This window comes from Ipomoea nil, unplaced genomic scaffold (genome assembly GCF_001879475.1).
Source record: "Ipomoea nil cultivar Tokyo-kokei standard unplaced genomic scaffold, Asagao_1.1 scaffold0302, whole genome shotgun sequence".
NCBI lineage: Eukaryota > Viridiplantae > Streptophyta > Magnoliopsida > Solanales > Convolvulaceae > Ipomoea > Ipomoea nil.
Genome location: NW_017616730.1, coordinates 1,951,376 through 1,972,522, shown reverse-complemented (window position 1 = coordinate 1,972,522; position 21,147 = coordinate 1,951,376). Strand labels below are relative to the sequence as shown.

The 21,147-nt window shown below is 33.0% G+C and overlaps 1 protein-coding gene across 2 annotated transcripts; it reads right to left on the bottom strand.

Moving 5' to 3' along the window:
* Positions 1-2,994: 2,994 nt before the first annotated feature.
* Positions 2,995-12,887, bottom strand: LOC109161780 (CLIP-associated protein-like). Of its 2 annotated transcripts, XM_019310296.1 has the most exons (22): positions 12,817-12,887; positions 12,310-12,743; positions 11,085-11,240; positions 10,890-10,952; positions 10,519-10,587; positions 10,221-10,386; positions 9,852-10,013; positions 9,265-9,362; positions 8,689-8,763; positions 8,524-8,592; positions 8,351-8,436; positions 8,150-8,267; positions 7,842-7,940; positions 7,395-7,731; positions 5,469-7,258; positions 5,258-5,359; positions 4,896-5,000; positions 4,704-4,778; positions 4,552-4,620; positions 4,383-4,451; positions 3,946-4,047; positions 2,995-3,446 (listed from the first exon to the last, which is right to left on the bottom strand). In XM_019310296.1, exons 2-22 carry the CDS (start codon positions 12,640-12,642, stop codon positions 3,285-3,287), a joined length of 4,305 nt encoding a protein of 1,434 aa, XP_019165841.1. In that variant the 5' UTR covers positions 12,643-12,743; positions 12,817-12,887; the 3' UTR covers positions 2,995-3,284. The 2 variants fall into 2 exon arrangements, with proteins under 2 accessions (XP_019165841.1, XP_019165834.1); XM_019310289.1 differs by having other exon boundaries at positions 12,310-12,835.
* Between the last annotated feature and the right edge of the window lie 8,260 nt (positions 12,888-21,147).

Here is a 21,147-nt window from a genome sequence, read left to right as displayed (position 1 = left end):
AATAATAAATTTATACTTACAATTCTAATTATTGTTTACAATTTGGCATGTTCAAAGATTATAGACAAGGATACCATATCTGGTATACCTAATTATAATCATGTTTTTCTGTTATATATATATTGTTGTTCATCGTAACTCTCATGGACATGACAAATGCCCTATCTTGATCACTGTCTGATACAAAGGCATACATCGTTACGTTTACTTACACCAAGATAATGGGAGGCGTAGAACACCAAAATTTTCGGGTTAAAAGGAAAATTTTTGGTGATACATTATATTTTATGGGAAGAAAAAAAAAATACTAACCCACTTTTTATTTAGAAAAATTATAGTTCAGGCAAGAAACTTTGTTTTAAAAAAGAAAAAGAAAAAAAGATCAGAGTAAAATAGACCGCAGATAGGAAGTATAGCTGACTAAGGATGGTTGGATCGATAAGTTTATAGTGTTTAAGCTAATGCTAGTTGGATTCTGAAATTGGGGATGATTTGAGTTTACCGGTAACCAAGTAGTGCTAATTTGGCGAGGCTTGATGGGTGGAAGTGACCAGTTGATCGGTCAAGTGGCATGCCAAACTTATTAGTCTACCAGTCTAATATTGCGATAGGCATAATTTGACCTAACTTAGCCCGTTCAACAAAAAAAAAAAATCAATTAAATTATCATATAACATCATCATATCATAATAATAGTGTTAAAACCATCATTTCATTTTTCATCTTTTTTGCTACATGTAAGATGGGAAATTTGATTAATGGAGTAATTAAATGATTGATTATCTTTGCTTTCAAACAAAAATGATTGATTATCTTTAACTTCTTGAAGCTGGGGCTCATGGACTCCTAAGCGAACAAAACGGCGGCGTTATAGCGTCTGTCATATCGAGGTGGTCACGCCAAAGCAAATAAAGACGATATTTCTTAATCACAGCATTTTTAATTGTAGGACCCAGAAATAGAGACACCCCATATGTACGGTGCATCGCATACCAAGTACCAACACAATACCTCTTCTACTTTTCTATAAAAATTTGTTGTTAAACATTTTACCTTTTTAAATTATTTTTTAGGAAGTAAACCTGCGGTCACTATTTAAATATTTATACTAAATAAATATAAATTATATATTTATCACATCAGATGGTAAAAAAAAATGATAAAAGGAAAACCAATTCAAAATAATAATATGCTTATTGTTTACCATTATACTTTCAAGTCTCAAATAATCATTTTTCTCAGTGATAAGTTGATAACTCATCAAATATACGAACTTTATTTATTGTACTCATATATATATAAAGAATCATATTACATATTTCTCTCTTAAAATTACTTCTTATTTTTCACATCATGACATATTTTTATTCTATTAAAGTGTGTGTGTGAATATATATATATATATATATATATATATATATATATATATATATACACACACACACACACACACACACACACACACAAAAGTAGTCAACTATTATAAAGAGTAACAAATTTTATTTTAAAATTTTTTTTAGAGAAATAAAGAACTTCAAAGGCATAACTCGGTTAGTTGATCTAACTCTGTTCCGACATTTATTTTAAAATGTAATTCTTTTTGTAATTTACAATTTTTACCGAACTTCAAGATAGAGGCATATGAGAACCCATTGGGATAGGGTATGATCCTTTTTAGAAGAGAGAAATATCATTGATCATATATAATTGTATTGTGCAACGCGGTTCGGATCGATTGGACTTAGGCCATTGAACATGTTGAAGTCAACTTTGAGGGCACATTTTTAACTTTCTGTTTGTTTTCCTAATGTCAAATCTGTCGGACATTTTTAGTTTTCTTTTCCTTTTCTTTTTATTTGGTTTTATGGGCACAAATTATTAATCTCGTCATTTTAGGTCTGAGCTAATTTTGAGATTACAAATCATTAGAATCATACCTTTCCAGCTACGATGCAATTATCTTACTCCAAGATTATTTGAGTGGCAATCTTCAACCCCATCCCAAAGGATTGCACCCCCCTGAAACCCCATCATTCCAGCTCCAAAAACTTAATCAATAAATTACAAAATGTGTTTCTATGTTACTTTCGGTGCCCCACCACTTCTGTCTTAGAAGCTTAGTAAAGTAAGATAATCACGAAATGTACCTCAACGGCTCAACATGACCCTTTGTGACCATAACAAGGCTCTGAATGGCAATCTCAACCCCATCCAAAAGGATGGCACCCCCGAAATCCTTCATTCTAGTTCTAAAAACTTAATCAAGGATATTAATTACAAAATGTGCCTCAACATGACTCCCAAGCTTCTATGGGAGTAAAATAATCACAAAATGTGTCTCAACATGACCCTTGGTGACCACAAGCCAATTTTATACTGCCCATTGGCAAAAAACCAAACCTTGCAACAGTAACAAAGCTAGACTATATCAACCAATTGAACTGTAATTCTGCAGGTTTGTAACCACAATTTGACTCAAGAACTAGAAAGGGTCTTAGAATTCTAGGGAGTATTAAGATAAGGTGATGTATAAAAATGATGACTCCAATGAAAAGACATCGAAACCAATGATCTTAATTTAAAGGGTGTGTTGTCGGGAACTCAAAACCACAAAAGTCAGAATCTGTAGTAAAGGAAACACTGGAGAAAATTGTCATATCAAATCCCACGACCACACAAACATTTTATAAGTGGAGGAGTTGATCACCTTTCACATGCCAGATTTGAAATGTTCTTCATTTTCAGTAGTAGCTGAGGTTGAAGATGAATGAATGAATGAATGATTGAGGTTGTTATTCAAAAAAAAAAAAAAAAAAAAAAAAAAAAAAAAAAAAAAAGTAGATTCCTCCTCTCAACGTTTCGGGTTTCTGAGGCAATTTCAAGTTAGAGGGCTAAGGTCATGTTTCAAAGTACATAGGTGAACAGGAAGACATCATGTGCAACAACAGTAGAGCAGTTTTGTATGATAGCAATGCTCCAAACATCAATCAATCATAATACCAGAACAATCTTTTATCATATTCATGTTTCAACATCAGATTACGAAGTTTAGTTCGATTTTGGAATTCATGAAAGTACATAAAAGTTGCAACTCTGCTTTAAAACCTAACTGATTTGAAAAATGAAAGATAAAAATTACGTTAGAGAAAAAACCAATAAAAAACGTTACCACTCGAAAAGGACAGCACATTCACGCTATACATGAGAGAAGCCTTATGAATCACTAGAGGCGGCGACTCACTCCACCTACAAGACATTGAAAAAAAAAAAAACAAAACCTTCATCTAATTTTGGGTAGCATCTATGGGAGTACCTGTTCGGGCCTGTGATATCCGGTTTGCATAAATTGTCACTAGCCTCAATTGTGTGCTGTTGAGCCCTTGCAAGTATGGTAAAAATGCTTTTCCGAGCATGATGTATATGTCAACTAAACAGAAAACGACGGTCTGCCACCACAGAAAAGTATATACACTAATCAATTTGAGCTTGACACAAAGTAAACGGAATAGTGTTATCCCTAAATATCTTTTTATGCCCTATTGTGTTGACAATGAAACTAGAGGTACACATCTAATGCTAAAGTGCTACTTCTGCTCAATCCTGTGTAGAAAATAGAAATTCATATCATGTATATATACCTAACTCAACCATAGATTTACTTTGCGTATAAAGAAACTTGAAAATTCCCCATTTATTACATGCATTATTGCCAGCTTTAGATCATTGCTTCTGCAAAAGCTATACATGCATCATCCTTTGAGTGTCTACCTTACCGAGACTAAATCTACAGATGCAATCTAATTCAGTAATTCTACAGCTCTCCTTGTCTATTAGAAATTTCTTTGTCATAGGTAATGTGATTGATAGATTAGAATGTCAATTGGATTCTGATGTGAAATAATTATAAAAACTTTAAAAGGTTAAAATAAAGGTATTAACTACCACCTTCCGCACATCAGCACTTTGGTTCCCAAATGCATCAAACAGAGCAGGCAAGAATGAAGGTAATTGAGACAATAACTCCTCCTGAGAGAGCCTGCCTACGAGCTGAAGGCATAGACAGAAAAGGCAATATCACAAACCCAGCTTAAAACAGATCATTCAAGCATAAATTTTTGCAAGAATTCCTTCTACTTTATAAAACAATAAAGCAACAGTAATAAGGATCAAAATAAAATAATGTTAAAATTAACAAGTATGCAAGTCTGCAAATTGTAGTATCAAGGATTAGATGACATTGAACATTTAGCTTTTAGTTTTCATCATTTTTCATCTTTTCTTTTGGGTGGGGGGAGCAGGTTAAAGTCGAGCAGTCTTCCCATTTCAAAATGATTATGGTATGAGCTAAAGTTTGTACTGAAATGTGGAAAGGAAAAAGTTACCTTAGTCAAACAGTTTACACAGGTTACAAGAGTCTTCTCGTCTTCAGTAGCAAGCAAAGGAGTGATAACCTGTCAGATAAAAAGGGTAATCACGAAAGAATGTAAAAATGGGGCGGGTGATTTTCACAAGCAAAAACAAGATCAGAAAATTAACTTCAGTATTACTTACACTGAGACATCTGAATGGATCATATTGAGACAACACTATAGTCAAACAGTGTTCTGCTTCACTTGCAACCTTGATCAACATCTTGGAACCATAAGAATTATGTCTAAAAATAAAAAGAAAATAACATGAATAATAGCAATGCAGATGCTTACTTTAGAAGCACCATCCTTGGTAACATTAAGCAATTTTTCAATTATAATCTCAATGGAATCCTCCATATAATCTTTCTGCAAAGAATAAAAATGAATTGTTATTTTCAACCAGAAAAAGTGGCAAAAGTCGGAGAACTGAACTGCAGGTTAGGATAAAGAAACAAGAGGGGCATTTCAACTAGGAAAAGAGACCTGATTCTTCAACAATTCAACAATCAGAGATAGATCAAGTTCCCTTATCGATGGCTCAGAATCATGTAGAACCTCAAGTGCTACTGTCAAAATCTGATTAAAGTACTGCAGAATAGCGAAGGTTACAGGTTGATTTACCATCCAAATCCATATGTTATCCATTTGTAAGTGAAAAGTGATAGTTAAATTAAAAATTGTATATTAAAAAATATTCCTGCCACCAATTAGATGTCCGAGAGGATGTGAATTTAGTGTCAGAGGAAACATTTATCACAAATATTACCTAAAGAAATTTGTCTTTAGAAATTGATCTGATTGTGTGATGTTAAGCAGCCAGGATTGATTTTAATTAGCAATAATACCTTGTTCCACATAGATTGATCATTAGCCACAGAAACTTCAACCAACTGTTGGAGTGCAACATGCTTGTTTTCTGCAGGGCTTCCATCATTTCCATTACAAATCTACCCAAAAGAGGAAATGCAATAAGAATCCTGAGGATTTAAGCTTTTATTCATGTTTGGTGCACTACCCAACAGAACAATAGACACATATAACTGCTTTATTACATACCACTTGAAGAATCTGAGGGATGCTATGTCCAGTTTCTGGAGCGGAATTCTCCTCCTGTGCTGCAAGTTTGATATGGCTAAGAGATTGATCAGGTGAAGGATCATTATCAGCTTCAACAACTGTTGTGATGCATTGATGGTCAGTGTGCCCATTGATGGCTTGATGAAGACTGAAGATGGGTTCTATGTCTGAACCATTATCCTTTGATTCAAGTTGTCTAGCACATGCTTCAATATTTTCACAAGTGGCGTTAGTCTCATATTTCAAATCCTTGGATTTAGAAGTAGGGATAGTGTTGTTAGAACCAGTTTCCACACTGTGATAAAGGTCTCTAGTATCATTAGATACTGCATGACCAACAGAACCTGTGGTATAAGTTGAATCCAGAAGAGTGTTCCACCTTCTGCCACCTTCACTATCAACTGAACCACCAGAATACCTTCCAAATAATTGGCTTTTCTTTGAAGCTCCAACAAATCCCTCTTCAGAAGATGTTCCAACAAAATCAGATGGATCATATGAGGACTTGGACCGCTGCTTCTCTTTCCTATTCTGAAGAAAGCTCATTAGATCCACTTCAATACGAGGTGTATTCTGTTTCAGGGCACGCCTCAAGGAGTTTTGTTCTTCAACCGATAAGCTAGTAATGAAATTCAAAACTGCTGTTGCATCGAAGTGTGTGTAAACTGATATAATACATGTAATAGCTACTTCCTTAAGTTTGGTATTCTTATCATGGACCAATGGTGTCAATTTGGCAAGCCATAACTTGAGGATGCCAGTGTTACCAGCCCCTTCGGAATTTGAAGGATGCTTATTGAAAGCACCAATTGCAAAGTTAATAACTTCCAACTTTGCCTTCGGAGAACGCTGTTCATCCAGTGAGCGAAGCAAAGCTGGTAAAAGGGAATCTATACCATAAATTTTGCTAACCATATTCAATGTAGTACAGCAGGGTTGCCTCACTAATTCCTTTGGATCAATTAAACGTGAGAACACATGGGGCAAAATCCTCTCCATGTAACTTTCAAATGGTTTTCTGCAAGCAGGGATAAGTTCTGCAAGTGTTGAGAGAGCTGCCTGCGCAACTTTATGATGTGGATCATCAAGGTGCTGGAAAAACAACTTCATCACCTTCTCAAAACTCTGAATTATTTCTTGAACACCTCTAGAGCCTTGTTGCAGCAAGGAGTGAAGATAATTGAAAGCAGCAACCCTGGCATTCCAATCTGAAGTTGAACTGAGACCCTCACTTAATGCATCACCAAGCGAAGTGGGACCATCTGCATAGCCTGGCATATCACCCAAAGGGAGCTGGCTATCATCAAGGCTCCTTCTGCTAGCGGACACACGTCCTGCCGTTTTTCTTGATAAAGGTCTTTGAAAAGTTGGAACATAATTACTGTGGGAATCCCTAAGGTTAGTGTCTCTATATGGTGTGTCTAAGTATTGCCTGTCAACATGTGGTTTCATATATCGCCTGGTCTCCCTAACATCAGCATTCGCTTCAAGAAAACCCCTTTCCTGTAGCTTTTCAGAAGCTCTTCTTGTCAAGTGGGATGAAACTGTTGATATTGGTTCATTTCCAACATTACTAAGGTATGAGAATTTAGCAGAATTTTTTGAAACCTGGATCTGTGAGAAGATGTCAGACAAACCCAACCCACCATTGCGATTATTGCCTTTCGAGATACCAGATGGTGTATCTATTAATAAGGCATTTGCAAGACTACTTGATGCGGGAACTGCAGGGGGGAAAGGTGGATCACGAGAAGATGGTGGGTCAACTCCTGCAGGCAATAATAATTGGGCAATAATAATTAATAAATACGGAGTACATAATTTTAAGCTCTTTATGAAGCTACATAGTTTCATTACTGAATATTGTTTGATCCCCTATCAATTTTTATACAATGGAACAATTACCTAGATCCAGACTTGATGAACGGATTTTCCCAGATGCATCCCGGCCTTTAAGCAAGCTTTCTATAGCAGAAACTTTCTGTTTGCTGGCATGCAGTACACTTTCCAAGCTACGTGTTGTGCCTGTAGCCACAGGTTTCATCTGTGACAGGAGTAATCCAGAGGAGAGAGGTGTCGCAGTGGGCAAACTCGCACTTCTATCCATTGCAACTATCGCAGAGGTCCCAGAACCAGGACGGTGTGACGAAGCAGATGTTTGTGGAGTGACTGTACGCAAACTCCTGTCACGAAAAGGAGAAGCATGTCGTTTATGTATACCACCATCTTCGTCATTTATAATCTGCAAAAGAATGAACTCTTAAATCTACAATGTCAACTTTTATGATTAATTTCATTGAAGCAAAAACTATTTATATTTGGTAGACAAAGGGAGTGGTTTCCAAATCATACCCTTTGGATGACAGGATCAAAGGATAAAAACAAGCGCCTGGAATGATCTGGCCAAGTTTTTGCAAACATTCTGTATAAAGTTCTTGCGGTTGATCGTACCTGACGAGTCAGAGAAGTCAGCTATAAAGGCATAGCCAACAAAATGTGCTAGTTGGCTGATCCCAACAATGAGTCAATCATTTAATAACCCCATATATGTACAAATAAAACAAGAAAAATAAATAATGCAAAGGTTATGAATGGTCAATAACATGCACGCAGCATACATACATAAATACACATTATTGTGTGTGCACAAGTACATATACCTCACTCATTGCATCTGCAACACAACATCTTATAAGGTCCTCATAGAGATCAGCTAAGCGTTGTATCTCAGGTGCATCAGGCCAATGCTCTAGTATTAGAAGTGCATAGCTGCAGCATCTGTTAAAGAAAAAATACTAAAACATGTTGATATTAAATGAAGGGGGAATAGGAGTGCATATATTTGAGAGGAAGAAATAAACCTAGCACGAAGAACAGCATTACGATCATTCTTTGCACACTCTGCTATACGAGGAAGTACCCGAGCAACTTTACAGTTACGCAGCATCTAAATGCAAAACACCCATGTCTGGTTGATTAATATATTGTTGTAGGGAAAAATGAAATAAAGTATGAGTAAGACACAAAGCATTACTGTCTTGATGCAGTTATCAGCTGATTCAGCAATAACAAGTACAGTTATCACAACAAGCTTGAAAAGCACCTGATTTTTAAATGGCAAAGACAGAAAAAGATTATGAGTGAGAAGTTGAGTACTAAAGTACCAATATAAGCAACCCATGATTAGTCTCACTCTCACCGGAATGAACATCTCAGCACATGGCTCAAAATCTCCCAGAAGCTCTTTAGATAGAAAGTTTAACAAATGGCATGCCTAGCAACACAACAATGAAGAGCACCATATATGCACATAAGAAGAGAAACTTGATCAGAACACAGCATGTAAGTTGCATGGCACAAGATAAGCAAGGACTTTGCATTTGAATACAATTAATTTTTACTCTACTTAAACCAGATCTCATGCACCGATGCAGGCAATAAACAATTCATGTAAACTGTCACCAAGAGACTATACACACCAACTGGTAAACTGTCATTATCAGAAAGTTTCACGGCAAACAAACAATAGTTCCATATACAAATAAAATGACAGGATCCAGCTCAGGGTCATTAATTCTGTCAGTTTCAGGTTCTTCATTACATACAAAATTTTAAATAAATAAATAAATCTGCCTGAATCTAAAATTGAATCTACAGCTTTTGGAAGGAGCCTCAGACAGCATACCAGAATCCAAAGGTCATGGAGTTAGATGAAGCAAATTTTAGGAACATAACTTTGAAGCACCAAAAGATTATTTGCTCTTATGTTAGTAACCTGTTTTACTATGCTGGATCTCCGATCAGATAACTGTGTGCTCAGAGGGCCAACAAGTTGCTTCAAAAGTCCAAGAAAGCATGCGTAATCGGCAGCACCTGGTAGAACAAAAATGATTATTAAACATGCATTTGTAACCCCTCCATATAAAATATAAGAACAAACATGCCATTTCAGAAAGGGGATCATCGACTGACTCATCATCATCCAGCTTCTTATTTCTTTGTTTGGAAGCATCTGAACCTTTTGCTTGGGTGGGAGCAGAAAGGCATGTCAAAATCAATTAACCCATCATTTCCAATGATGGCTGGTACAGATTTCATAACTCAAACTATGGAAAGTGAGGTTTTTCTCATAGCTCAACTGCCCCCCTCCCCCCAAAATCACGGCAACACTTTAGTTTACTCACACACAAAAGACCTATTTGCAGAAAAACTATACAGACTACACATCTTAAAAGCCCGATCTGTATCTAACCCCTTTGCACCAAAGAAATTACAGAAAACTTAAACATTTGATTCAACAATTAGCATTATTTCAAACTTGGATTATATTGGGGGTCAGGAGCAGTGCAGTAGTTGACCAACCTCCAGTTACAAGTCCTTCTATTCTCTGCATGGCACCAATACGGATAGACCAATCCTTCTCTGGTGAAAGGGTGGAGGTAATCTTCTCAAATTCCTTTATGAGTTCCTTTTCAGAGTATACTTTGATTGGGTCAACAGGTTTTTCAGTCATATCACCATCTCCTGTTCAAAAACAGAATGCATAACTTAGAAATGGTGGTTCCTCAATTCTTTTACCCCTTACTTTTGACAGCTTGAGTAGCTAGATCCATAAACCCTTCAATTAGTTAGACCACATCATGGAATACATTGCAGCTCAACAATCAACAACCTAGGATAGTATCAGGCCACTTTTACAGGAACATAATGCCAACAGAAGAATGTACTAACCTCCAAAAAGAGATGCATCCCGTGTTGAATTCTTGGCCTTAGGACTGCTTTTCTTGGGATTATGGTTCAGAGATCCTATATCATGGGCAGGATAGTTACTAGTGCGTCCATTGGCAGTTTTAGTTTTGGGCTCAATCCTCTCTAGTCTTGCATAAATATCTTTTAACTGCCGTCAGTTCACACATTAGAGCGAATCTTCAGCAGAAATCTTATTTGTTGTGCCACAATTTAATTCAGCTTGGTAAATATGTCCATTGAAAAAAGCAAGAAGGTAGCCATCTATGGCCCATGGACCTACCATCATTAGAGGAAGATCATGACGCTGAAGTTCATCACGAAACTGAGGTCCAACATTTTTATGCATTTCCTAAATTATTAAAAAAAAAAAAAAAAAAAAAAAAAAAGGGAAAGAAAAGAGATGAGTTGTATAGTTCTAAAAGCAAGGGTAACTTGTCAACAAAGTGCCGATTAATAAAACATTAGCAGCTTTGCATTTCAGCAGTTACCAAATAATGTTACAAGAACTCAATATTCAGTTAAAACATCCAGTTATAATCCCAAAGTAAGAGTGAATATTTCACTTTTGTAAAGGATATGGCATGTCAGTTGGTCACATCCACTACCATATTAACAGATAAAAGAGACAGCTAAAAAAATTGTGCTACTGACCTCAATACACACTAAAGCAGCTTCTGTGACACCAGGGTTTGGGTCATTTAAGAGTTGCAAAATCTGATAATAGACCAAGTAAAAAGTAGTTGATGAATCTAGATCTCAAAAGATTTAAATACCTAAAGACGCAAAAAAAAAAAAAAAAAAAAAAAAAAAAAAAAAAAAAAAAAAAGATGTATTCTATTAACATACAAAAGGAAGAATAGCCCTTTGAAGGGGCAGCTCTGTGGATGCAAAAAGACCAATTGCCGATGTAACAGTACGAGCAAATTCTTCCCGAATTTTAAAGCTTTTGTGTGTCCAAGCATAAGACCCTGCCCTCTCAACAATAATTGTCGGTGAGGAGACCTGTAGTTCATAGAATAAATATTGAGAATTGGTCCTAAAAGATCTAGAATCACTAATTAAACAATAAATGAATAAGGAATAGCAGAAAAAACAATTATTAATAAATGGTGTAGAAGTTCTGCTGAGTGAAGACTTAAGCTAATCCTTAACAAAGATCAACACTTAGTTCTATCTTATGAATAGAATAATAAAAATTTATCCTGAAATAAATCCTAACGGTAAACTAGCTTGAACTGATAATAATAAATACTAAGAGAGTTAGAGAAAGCAATAACATAGCAAGCATTACGGTAAGCATAATGCTGAGAGATTGACATCATAATTAATTAAACCATTAAGAGTGCTGTTCAGCAACATGATAGTATGTTTAGTCAGATAAGTATGAGCATGGAGTCATGGACTCATGGAGCTTTATATAGCAGTCCAGGACTCCAGGTAAAGATAGAAGCAATTTGGAAGCAGATTTAAGCAATAAAGTTCTGTTAGTGTGGCAGTCATTTGAGTGAAGTAAAGTTGATATCAGAAAGCTGAAATCCAGTGACAAATAATTCCATCACATCTTTCAATAGATCTCAGCACCTTCACACCCATAATGAAGATACAATTTCATTTCTTTTTTTTTCTAGATTTTTCCTTGCAAATATAGGATACAACTCAAAATTGAAGGTTCAAGGTTGAACTTTACACTTTATCTATCTTACACTAACATTCCAGTTAAAAGGCAAACATGTTATCAGGTGTAGTTCCAAGCATTAAGCCACCAAGGTGGCCAAGATGTTCCCTCATAATGTTGGCTCAACTACCTCTGGATTCAAAGTTCTAAAATCAGAACAGTTCTCAAGTTTCCACTAAATCATAGTATGGGAATCCAATTGCATTGAAACAAATATCATATGCAGATATTTTGTGCACAACAATCAATATCGCCCCCACCGCAGATATGAATTTCCAACCACCATTTCAATCACCAACAAAATGCAAACAAAACCAACGCATCTTAAGCCAAACAACTGCAACGAAATCCAAGGAAACAGAGACAATTAAGTGCATAATGAGAATGTACGCGCACCTCCATTAGAGTGAGCAGCAGCCGCCTGGCCGCCTCCCGAACAGGCTGTTTAGCATCTCCCAACTTCTCGACCACCGCAGGCAGAAGCGCATTGAAGTGGAGCTTCAACTGCTCGACGGAGAGGACGGCGGCGGAGGCGAGCGCTTGGAGAGCTCCCTGAGAAACCCTAAAGTTACTGTCCTTGAGAAGATCCAAGCAAACATCCATCAACACCGTGACCTCTGAAGACGAGAGGCTCTTCGTGGAAACTTCTAGATGCTGGTGGAGGCGCTCCACGCCCGCCATCCTCTCCTTGGCATCCTTTGCGCGCGTCAACTCCAATGCCTCCTCCATGGACGGCGGCACGATAACTTCTTCCGGCTCTCAGATCCACGGCGAGCGAAAATTGTTGGTGGGAAATTTGGTAGATTAGTGACAGCGAAGAGTGCGATTGCCTGAATTTTGAAGAAAGATTAAACACTAAGATAATGACGACATCAGAGGAGAAAGAGAATGCGAGTGACTAACCGGCAACCGGAAATGAATAGTGCTATATCGACGGAGGAGAGGATATAGCATTGGGTTTGCCTTAATTATTTAAAAATTTAATTTTGTTTTTAAAATATAAATTCTTTCTAAATACAAAGGAAGGAGGACACCATATACCTCTCATATAATGAAGTAAACCGAATTCTAGTGGACCACAAGTTACTTGGTAAATATAAATTCTTTATGCCTCAATAATTGACAACTTAAATCTTCAGCCACTATTTTGAGATTGTGCATTGTGAATTGAATAAATCTCGTCTTGTAACCCTAGTTGATAAAGTATCACAATAAGGTAAACTAACTTATGTTGCTTTGAAGTCAATAGAATACTCCGGTGAAAAATCGAACGTGTAACCTTATTTGCACTTTTAACAACTCTACACCAATTGTTATGTTTTCTTCAATCATGACGCAATATATAACTCACGATAAAATATGAATGGTATTTAAAAAAAAATATTATTATTAATTTTTTTTAATCACAAACACTTCAAATGTTACACAACTCACCTAGTTAGACGGGGTAGAAGATACTATTGGTACAAGTTATAGAATGGCTAAAAGAGCATTTGAAGAACCTACCACCCTTGCATATTCCATATGCTCATGGACAAATAATTATAACAAATTAAATTGGTTTATATTCGAGAGCAATACCTATTCAAGAATTTAATGAAAAATTATTCAACGAATATGAACAGCACTGACATTTTACTTGTAATAAAACTATTGCAATAATAAAATTATTACAAATAAGATGGGAATCGAATAGTTTGATTCATCTTATTGGTCACCATTTCATCATAGAATTGGATGTCTTTCATTTCTATCGAATTTCATATCAATTCTTTTAAAATAAAGAATGGTACTTGAATTAGGGTTAAAATTTCATATGTTAGTTATTGTTATGGGTTAAGGTATTAGTTTGAATGGCTATCATTAGTGTTCGTATTGAAATGCCAATAGTGGTAAAAAGCTATTCAAATGCTATTGATTATGTCCAAAGAGAGCCGATAAGAGTTTAAAGTAAAAACTATTCAAAGTAAGAGTTGTCAGTTTGTCAAAATATGAGGGATGTTGGCTCTCCAAATTTGGTTGAAGGTTTTATAAATGACTAGTATTTGCGCCCGTGCGATGCACGAAATAGATTTGTTGTAATATATTAAGAATATTTGGATCGATATATAATTATTTAAATTAGAACATCAAATATTATATAGTGCGATGCACGGAATGTATTCGTTATAATATATGAATTGTAATTTGCTTCATATTCGATAGTGTAAATTTTAACGTTAAATTAAGGTTTGTATGAATGTTTCAAAATTGAATTAATTGGTCTCATTATCTTTATGTGTAGTAATTTAGCTATAGAAATTTTTGTAACGGAATATATACGTAATATGTAACAATTTTGTTATATTTTTGCAAGAAGAATACATAATATAACTGTTTTGAATTAGACATTGTTGAAAACCTCTTTGTAGACGACATTAGTACGTAGTAGTAATAGAAGTTTGTCCATCATCGTCTAGAGCTAAAACCTTTAGGCCATAAGGATGAGTGACTCGGGAAAAAGCCACGTACAATTGACCATGATTAAAGACTGATTTTTTCAACAATAAGCCAACGTGAGTTAGTGTTTGACCCTGACTTTTGTTGATAGTCATTGCATATGCTAGCATCAACGGGAATTGTTTACGCTGGAACTTGAACGGCAATCTCGTATCAGAAGGGGTGAGAGACATTCGTTGTATAAGAACTTTGTTTCCTTGTTGCGTTCCATTAACTATTCTTGCTTCGACAATATGATCCGCCAATCTTGCAACGATGAGGCGTGTACCGTTGTAAAGACCAAGAGAGTGGTCTATGTTTCGCAGTAACATAATAGGTGCACCAACCTTTATTGCCAATGAATGATTAGGAAGTCCAGACAATCTCAATCTATTTAAAAATTCAGGAGTGTGTACTTGTGAGAGATTATCACCATCTATATGATTCTGCCTTACACAAAGAGTCACAGTTTAAATACATTCGACCTTTTGCAGTGTTCATGTCACACATATACTGATTAATTTGATCAACACCATCTAAAGTCGGTGAGATGATCGCTTGTCCTTCTAGGTGCGACTCTTCTAGCATTCTATACTTCTCACAATTACAATGGTTTAATTATTCACATAATTTGTTAACTATTTTTCATTTTCAAGTACATATTGACTTTAATTTGGGGTAACAATTCATTAGATATATTAGTTAATTTCCATATAAAATTTTGTTACCGATTAAGCTTTATTAATTTTTTTACGAATTAATTAATATTCTTTATTAGTTTAGGCGGAAAATTTGAAGAGGATAATTTGTTGTTTATTTATAGTATAGATTGGTGTAAATAATAATTAATAAATTATTATTTTCTTATAAAATTACGCAAAATTTCAAAAGAGTTTTCCCATTTATTACGCAAAATTTGTTTCCATTATTCTCACAATTATTATGGTTACTTATTCTTAGAATTTGGTAACCATTTTCCATTTTAAGTACATATTTTGGGATGGCAACGGGGCGAGGCGGGCGGGGAGTATACTCCTCATCCCCGTCCCTGCGACCCCGTTCCCCTTCCCATCCCGCCCCCGTTCCCGGTGGGGAATTGAAAATATTCGTCTCCGCGAAGAATTAGGTGGGGACGGGGATTCTCCATTCTCCGTCAATTCCTAGTCAAAATGTTAAATAATTCAAAATTTTAATAATAAAAAATTTAAAATATAAGTCATAGTTTTAAAAATTAAAATACTAACTCTACGTGTGTGTGTGTAGTCGAGTTCAGGTGCGGCGGGGTCTTCCCGTGCGGCAGTGCAGCTTCACAAATAGTAACGAAAATATACAACATCAATGTTAGGAAATGCACCACAAAACACACAGAAATTAGGTTCGCATCACCAAAAAACACACCATTAGGTGTGAGTAAAAGCACCATACAGTATTTGAAAATACACCATTAGGGATTGTGAGTTATATAGTGTATTTTTTTATTTCATTATTGTGTGTTTCCCTTACACTGTTGGTGCCTTTTGTTAACACTGTTGGTGTATTCTGAAACTATGCCACACCCCTGCACGGGAAGACCCCGCCACACCTGAAGCACACAGAGTCAATTATTAATAATCATTTACCATTTCTAAATGTATATGTTGCTTTCAAAAAAAAAATGTATATGTTTAATTTTTTTAAATTAAAGTTCGCGTCTTGACCTGCTTCGATTTGAAATTTGATTTTGCTCGATTTGAAGATAAAAGGTAAAAAAAATCATCAATTTCACTATATAGATCTATACAGTGAAATTGATGATTTTTTATTTTTTATTTTACCTTTTATCTCTTTATTACTTTTTTTTCGAATTAATTAATATTCTTATTAGCCTAATGTAGCACACAATTAGGCTAATTTTCTTAGTGGATGCGTTGTTGACTCTGTGTGCTTCATTAGGTTGAGAAAGTATTAATAATCATTTTCTTTTTTAATTAGCCTAATTTTCATGTCATTTGTATTCTCAATCAAATATTTTTTTTAATACATATCAATTAATTTATACTATAATTATTAATATAATTGTCGTTATATATTTAGAAGGGTTCCATGTCATTTTTAATCAAGTATTAATTATCATTTTTTTTTCAATTGGCCTAATATGCATGTCATTTTTTATTCTCAGACAATAATTTTTTTAATACTATTAATTAGTTAATTAATAATAATAATTTTTTAATATTTCCAATAAGTTTTTAATAACATATAGTTTTTCGAATTTACATATACTATAGTTAATCCATTTCCTTTTTGACATGGTTAATATGAGGATCCTTTTTTCTTAAAATATTATACCACAATTTATACATTTCGTGCTATCTTCAATCTCAGTCAAGTATTTTCCCAATTAACAAATTCTTTTTCCAGTTTAGTTATATTATTGTTTGGACGGTCTGACCATTTTCTTTTTCATTTGAGTCAATTTGAGATCATTTTTAATATTTAATCAAGTATTAATAATCATTTCATTTTTCAATTGGTCTAATTTTCATGTCATTTTTATTCTCAGTCAAATATTTTTTTATTACATATCAATTAATTTATATTATAATTATTAATATAATTACCGATATATATTCAGAATTTATATATTCAATGTCATTTTTAATCAAATATTAATTATCGTTTCCTTTTTCAATTGGTATAATTTGCATGCCATTTTTATTCTCAATCAATGATTTTTTTAATACATATTAATTAGTTAATTATTAATAACTTATATATATATATATATATATATATATATATATATATATATATATATATATATATATATATATTATTTCCAGTAATATATTCTGTGTCATTTTTAATCAAGTATTAATTATCATTTACTTTTAAATTTGATCTACTTTTTATACCATTTTTATTCTCAGTCAATGATTCTTTTTAATACATATTAATTAGTTAATTATTAATAACAATTTTTTTAATATTTCTATGTTGAAGTGATTTTATAATACTATCAACTATTAGTGTAAATAAGTTTCATGTGTAAATACGATATGTAACCTTTATGCATTTTAAAGCTTTGTTATGTAATAACTATATAGGAAACATTGAGATATTACAATTGAAAAAACACATACTATTATTTTATTGATTTTCAAAAACATACTATCAATTAAATAAGATTTGATATTTAAAATGAATAATTAGCTAAAATAATAAACTTGTAATACACCGTATTAAAATAAAAAATTATTACAAACATCTTAGTAAACTACATTAGTAGTTAAACTACAAAAGAAAATATATATTCTCATTTATCAGTAATTCCGATTACACCAAGACTAATTAATGTATGTATATATTAATTGCGCAAGTTAGGTGTTGCCACATCCTTTACTAACATCCATGTTAATTTGTCCAATGTCTAAACTCATGACTCATCTGTATAATCTTCATCACAATAAAATTAAAAAGAATATGATAGTTGTTAATTCATCCCATGTCTAAACTCATAAATACAATCTTCATCACAATAAAATTAAAAAGAATATTATGATAAAGAATTGGATATGATGCATCTACAATTCAATTTTTATTCATGAAATATTTTCACAAAATAAAAATAAAGTAATTAATAAATATAATATACAAACAACTTGCTATAGTGTTTACCTGAAATAGTTGTGAAATATTACATTTTTTTTAATAAAACTACCAATACAATATACTTTATTAAATTTATATACTACTTTTTCAATATATGCAATTGCATGTATATTAATAAGAACTAAATATGAAACTTTTGATTTTCATTTACATGATTGTATAGTAATTAACTACCAATGCAAAACAAATTTAAATCGTATACATATGAAATATATTCAATTTAGGTATATTGTAGAGGAGATTTAAATTCAATTAACTACAATATTTAAAATGAGTAACTACCCTATTTCGATTTGATATTTAAAATGTGTAATTAACTAAAATAATAAACTTTTAATAGAAAGTATTAAAATAAAAAAAATAATTAAAAACATCCAGATTCTTCATTTTGCATTATTGATTTTTGTATCCACCAAGTCAAGATTCTGTAATACAATCAAAGTTGTCCAATGAATTACTATCACCTCTAAATTTGAAAAAATTCATCCTGCAAGTTTACATCTACAATGATTGGCGGTCATGGTTGAAACCCTTCAAGGTTGACAAAAGAGATAGAGACAAACATCCAAACAAAAAATAAAGTTAAAAAACAACATAAAATTAGATTCTAGGATAAAAGATAAATACCTTTTTTCGCCTTCAAAATGGATCAAATAGCGTAGTAATTCTCTATGGTACTACACAACAAAGGAATAATCCTTAGAGATTGAACAGTGTTATTAATACATCAACAAACTAAGCCTATAATTATGCAGGAAAGAAAATACAGTATTAATATGAATATAAATATAAATATGAATCTTAAAAATGGTAGTGAATATAAACATGAAAAAAAAAAACTAATACACATATATTTATGATCCGCACTCTCATTGAGTTGTCATCCCTACAAACTTCAACCACTGCCCTCTGGCGTGAACTGCTGCAGTCATCTATCACTGAATCTTCTTCCACTAACGCCATAAAAATAACTACTAATTTGATCCAAAGCAATGCCAACTTTAGATTTGCAGAAAAAAAAAATTAAAAAAAAAAAAAACCCAAAACCTTCCGCACCGACAACGTCAAGATTGCTTCCGCAGTGTTGACTCCGCCGGAAATGCCAAAACTTCGCTCTGCCTATTGGCTCGCCTCCTCCGCGTACGCTTTCTCCGCCATGGCACTGCTCCCTTACATTGTCCGTGATTTTGGCGACCGCAACACATCCATTCAGGCATCTAAGCCCTCTGAATAAATAGATTGATTTCTAACCATAATAATATTATGCTATTATCACAGTGAGGTAGAATATTAATCTAACCATAATTAAATATTTTCTATATTTTCCTACATTTAAAAAGGAATGTTAGAGGCCAATTGTATGGAATATTCTTCTAGTCTATATTGTTCTAGTATTTTCTATTACCATCAACAATTAAAAGGACTACAATAATATATAATTTCCATAATTATATTACCATAATGTTTGTTATTCTGACGGAATATTCCATACAATTAATTAAAAGGACTACACTAATATATATATTTTTCATAATTAATTAGTTTATATTACCATAATGTTTGTTATATTCACACGGAATAGTATGAATTATATATAGACTAATTATATATACACGGATATTACAGAAATGCCCCTAAATTTTGGAGGAGGGAGAAATTTGGTTAAAAGGATTTTACTTTTAATTATATATAGAATATAGATATAAATATATATAAATTAGCAGTTGATTAGTTTTATATAAATTCTGTATAATTTATATATGCATTATGCATAATTTTTGTTATTTATTTTACTTTGGCGTTGTGTTAAAAGGAATATTCCATAATATATGCACTATATGCAGTATGCACATTAATTTACAATGCAAGTTAATTAAAAGAAATAATTCATAATTAATTAGTTTATATTACCATAATATTCTTTTTATAATTAATTAGTCAATATTTATAATCGTAATTTTATATATAATAATATATGCATAGTTATATATAATATATGCACTATGCAATATGATAGGTATAATTAATTAGTGACCAACGAACGTTGGTGAAGAACATTTCATAATCAATATTATAGGAATATTTCATAATTAATTAGTTTATATTACCATAATATTCTTTCCATAATTAATTAATATATTGATATTACTTAAATGACCCTAAGTTTTGGGGGGAAAACTTGGCTAGGAGGATTTTACTTTTATATATATATAGATTAATTAAATAATCACTTCAATCCTTGTCCATTTCATATCATAAGAGTAATAATTAATTGAATAATCACTTCAATCCTTGTCCATTTCATATATCATAATAGTAATAAGTGGCGTAAAAATTAGATCACCATGCCCTCAACACATGTGCTTCAATGAAAGAATAAGTGTACTTATTGTAGTGTACAATTGTACGTTACACTGCAGTTTTATGGATAGCTTGCCAGATATTATGGGGGCACCAATGACTTTATATTGTGTTTGAACTTTGAAGTACAAAAATAAATTATGTTTATTGAGTATTTATGATAATAATTTATTTTTAAAAATTAAATTCGTGATATTCTCGTACGAAAATAATGTTTCATCTACTCGATCACCTACTCTAGGACAATTTTACTTCTTGTTGTTGATAGTTATGTTGGTTTTGTTCAAATTTGTTATACTAATACAGAGATTAGTGGTCCATAACCATAGATGTATAGTTTAGTGTTAGTAAATACATTCTTTTTTGTATTATTTAGTCATGAGTTTGATATTATTGTATATTATTGGCTTAATTAAATATAGGAACCTTTACTAGGACTATGTGGTCTAATGGTATCCGGGTTAGACTTCCATTTGGAAGATTATGAGTTCAAGCCTTAGTGGAGGCGTTATTGGTTCTTTGTGTTTCAGTAGGTTGAGAAAGTATATGAACAGATACTACAATGTAATAGAGCCAGTAACTTTCAAAAAATAAAAAATATAGGAACCTTTGCTATTAATATAATACTTTCATCACACACGCGGATTAAAAATGAATTTTGATAAAAAAAATTAAAAAATAAAAAAAAACTATAAGACACAAACAAATACATAAGGTCATATTTTGTGTCCCGAGAAATTTAAT

Coding starts and splice junctions, on each gene's coding strand:
- LOC109161780 (XM_019310296.1), bottom strand. CDS start 12,642: ATGGAGGAGGCATTGGAGTTGACGCGCGCAAAGGATGCCAAGGAGAGG. Junction 10,014..10,220: donor GGATGCATCTCTTTTTGGAG/GTTAGTACATTC, acceptor GTTTTTGAACAG/GAGATGGTGATATGACTGAA. Junction 9,363..9,851: donor AGAAGGACTTGTAACTGGAG/GTTGGTCAACTA, acceptor TTGTTCTACCAG/GTGCTGCCGATTACGCATGC.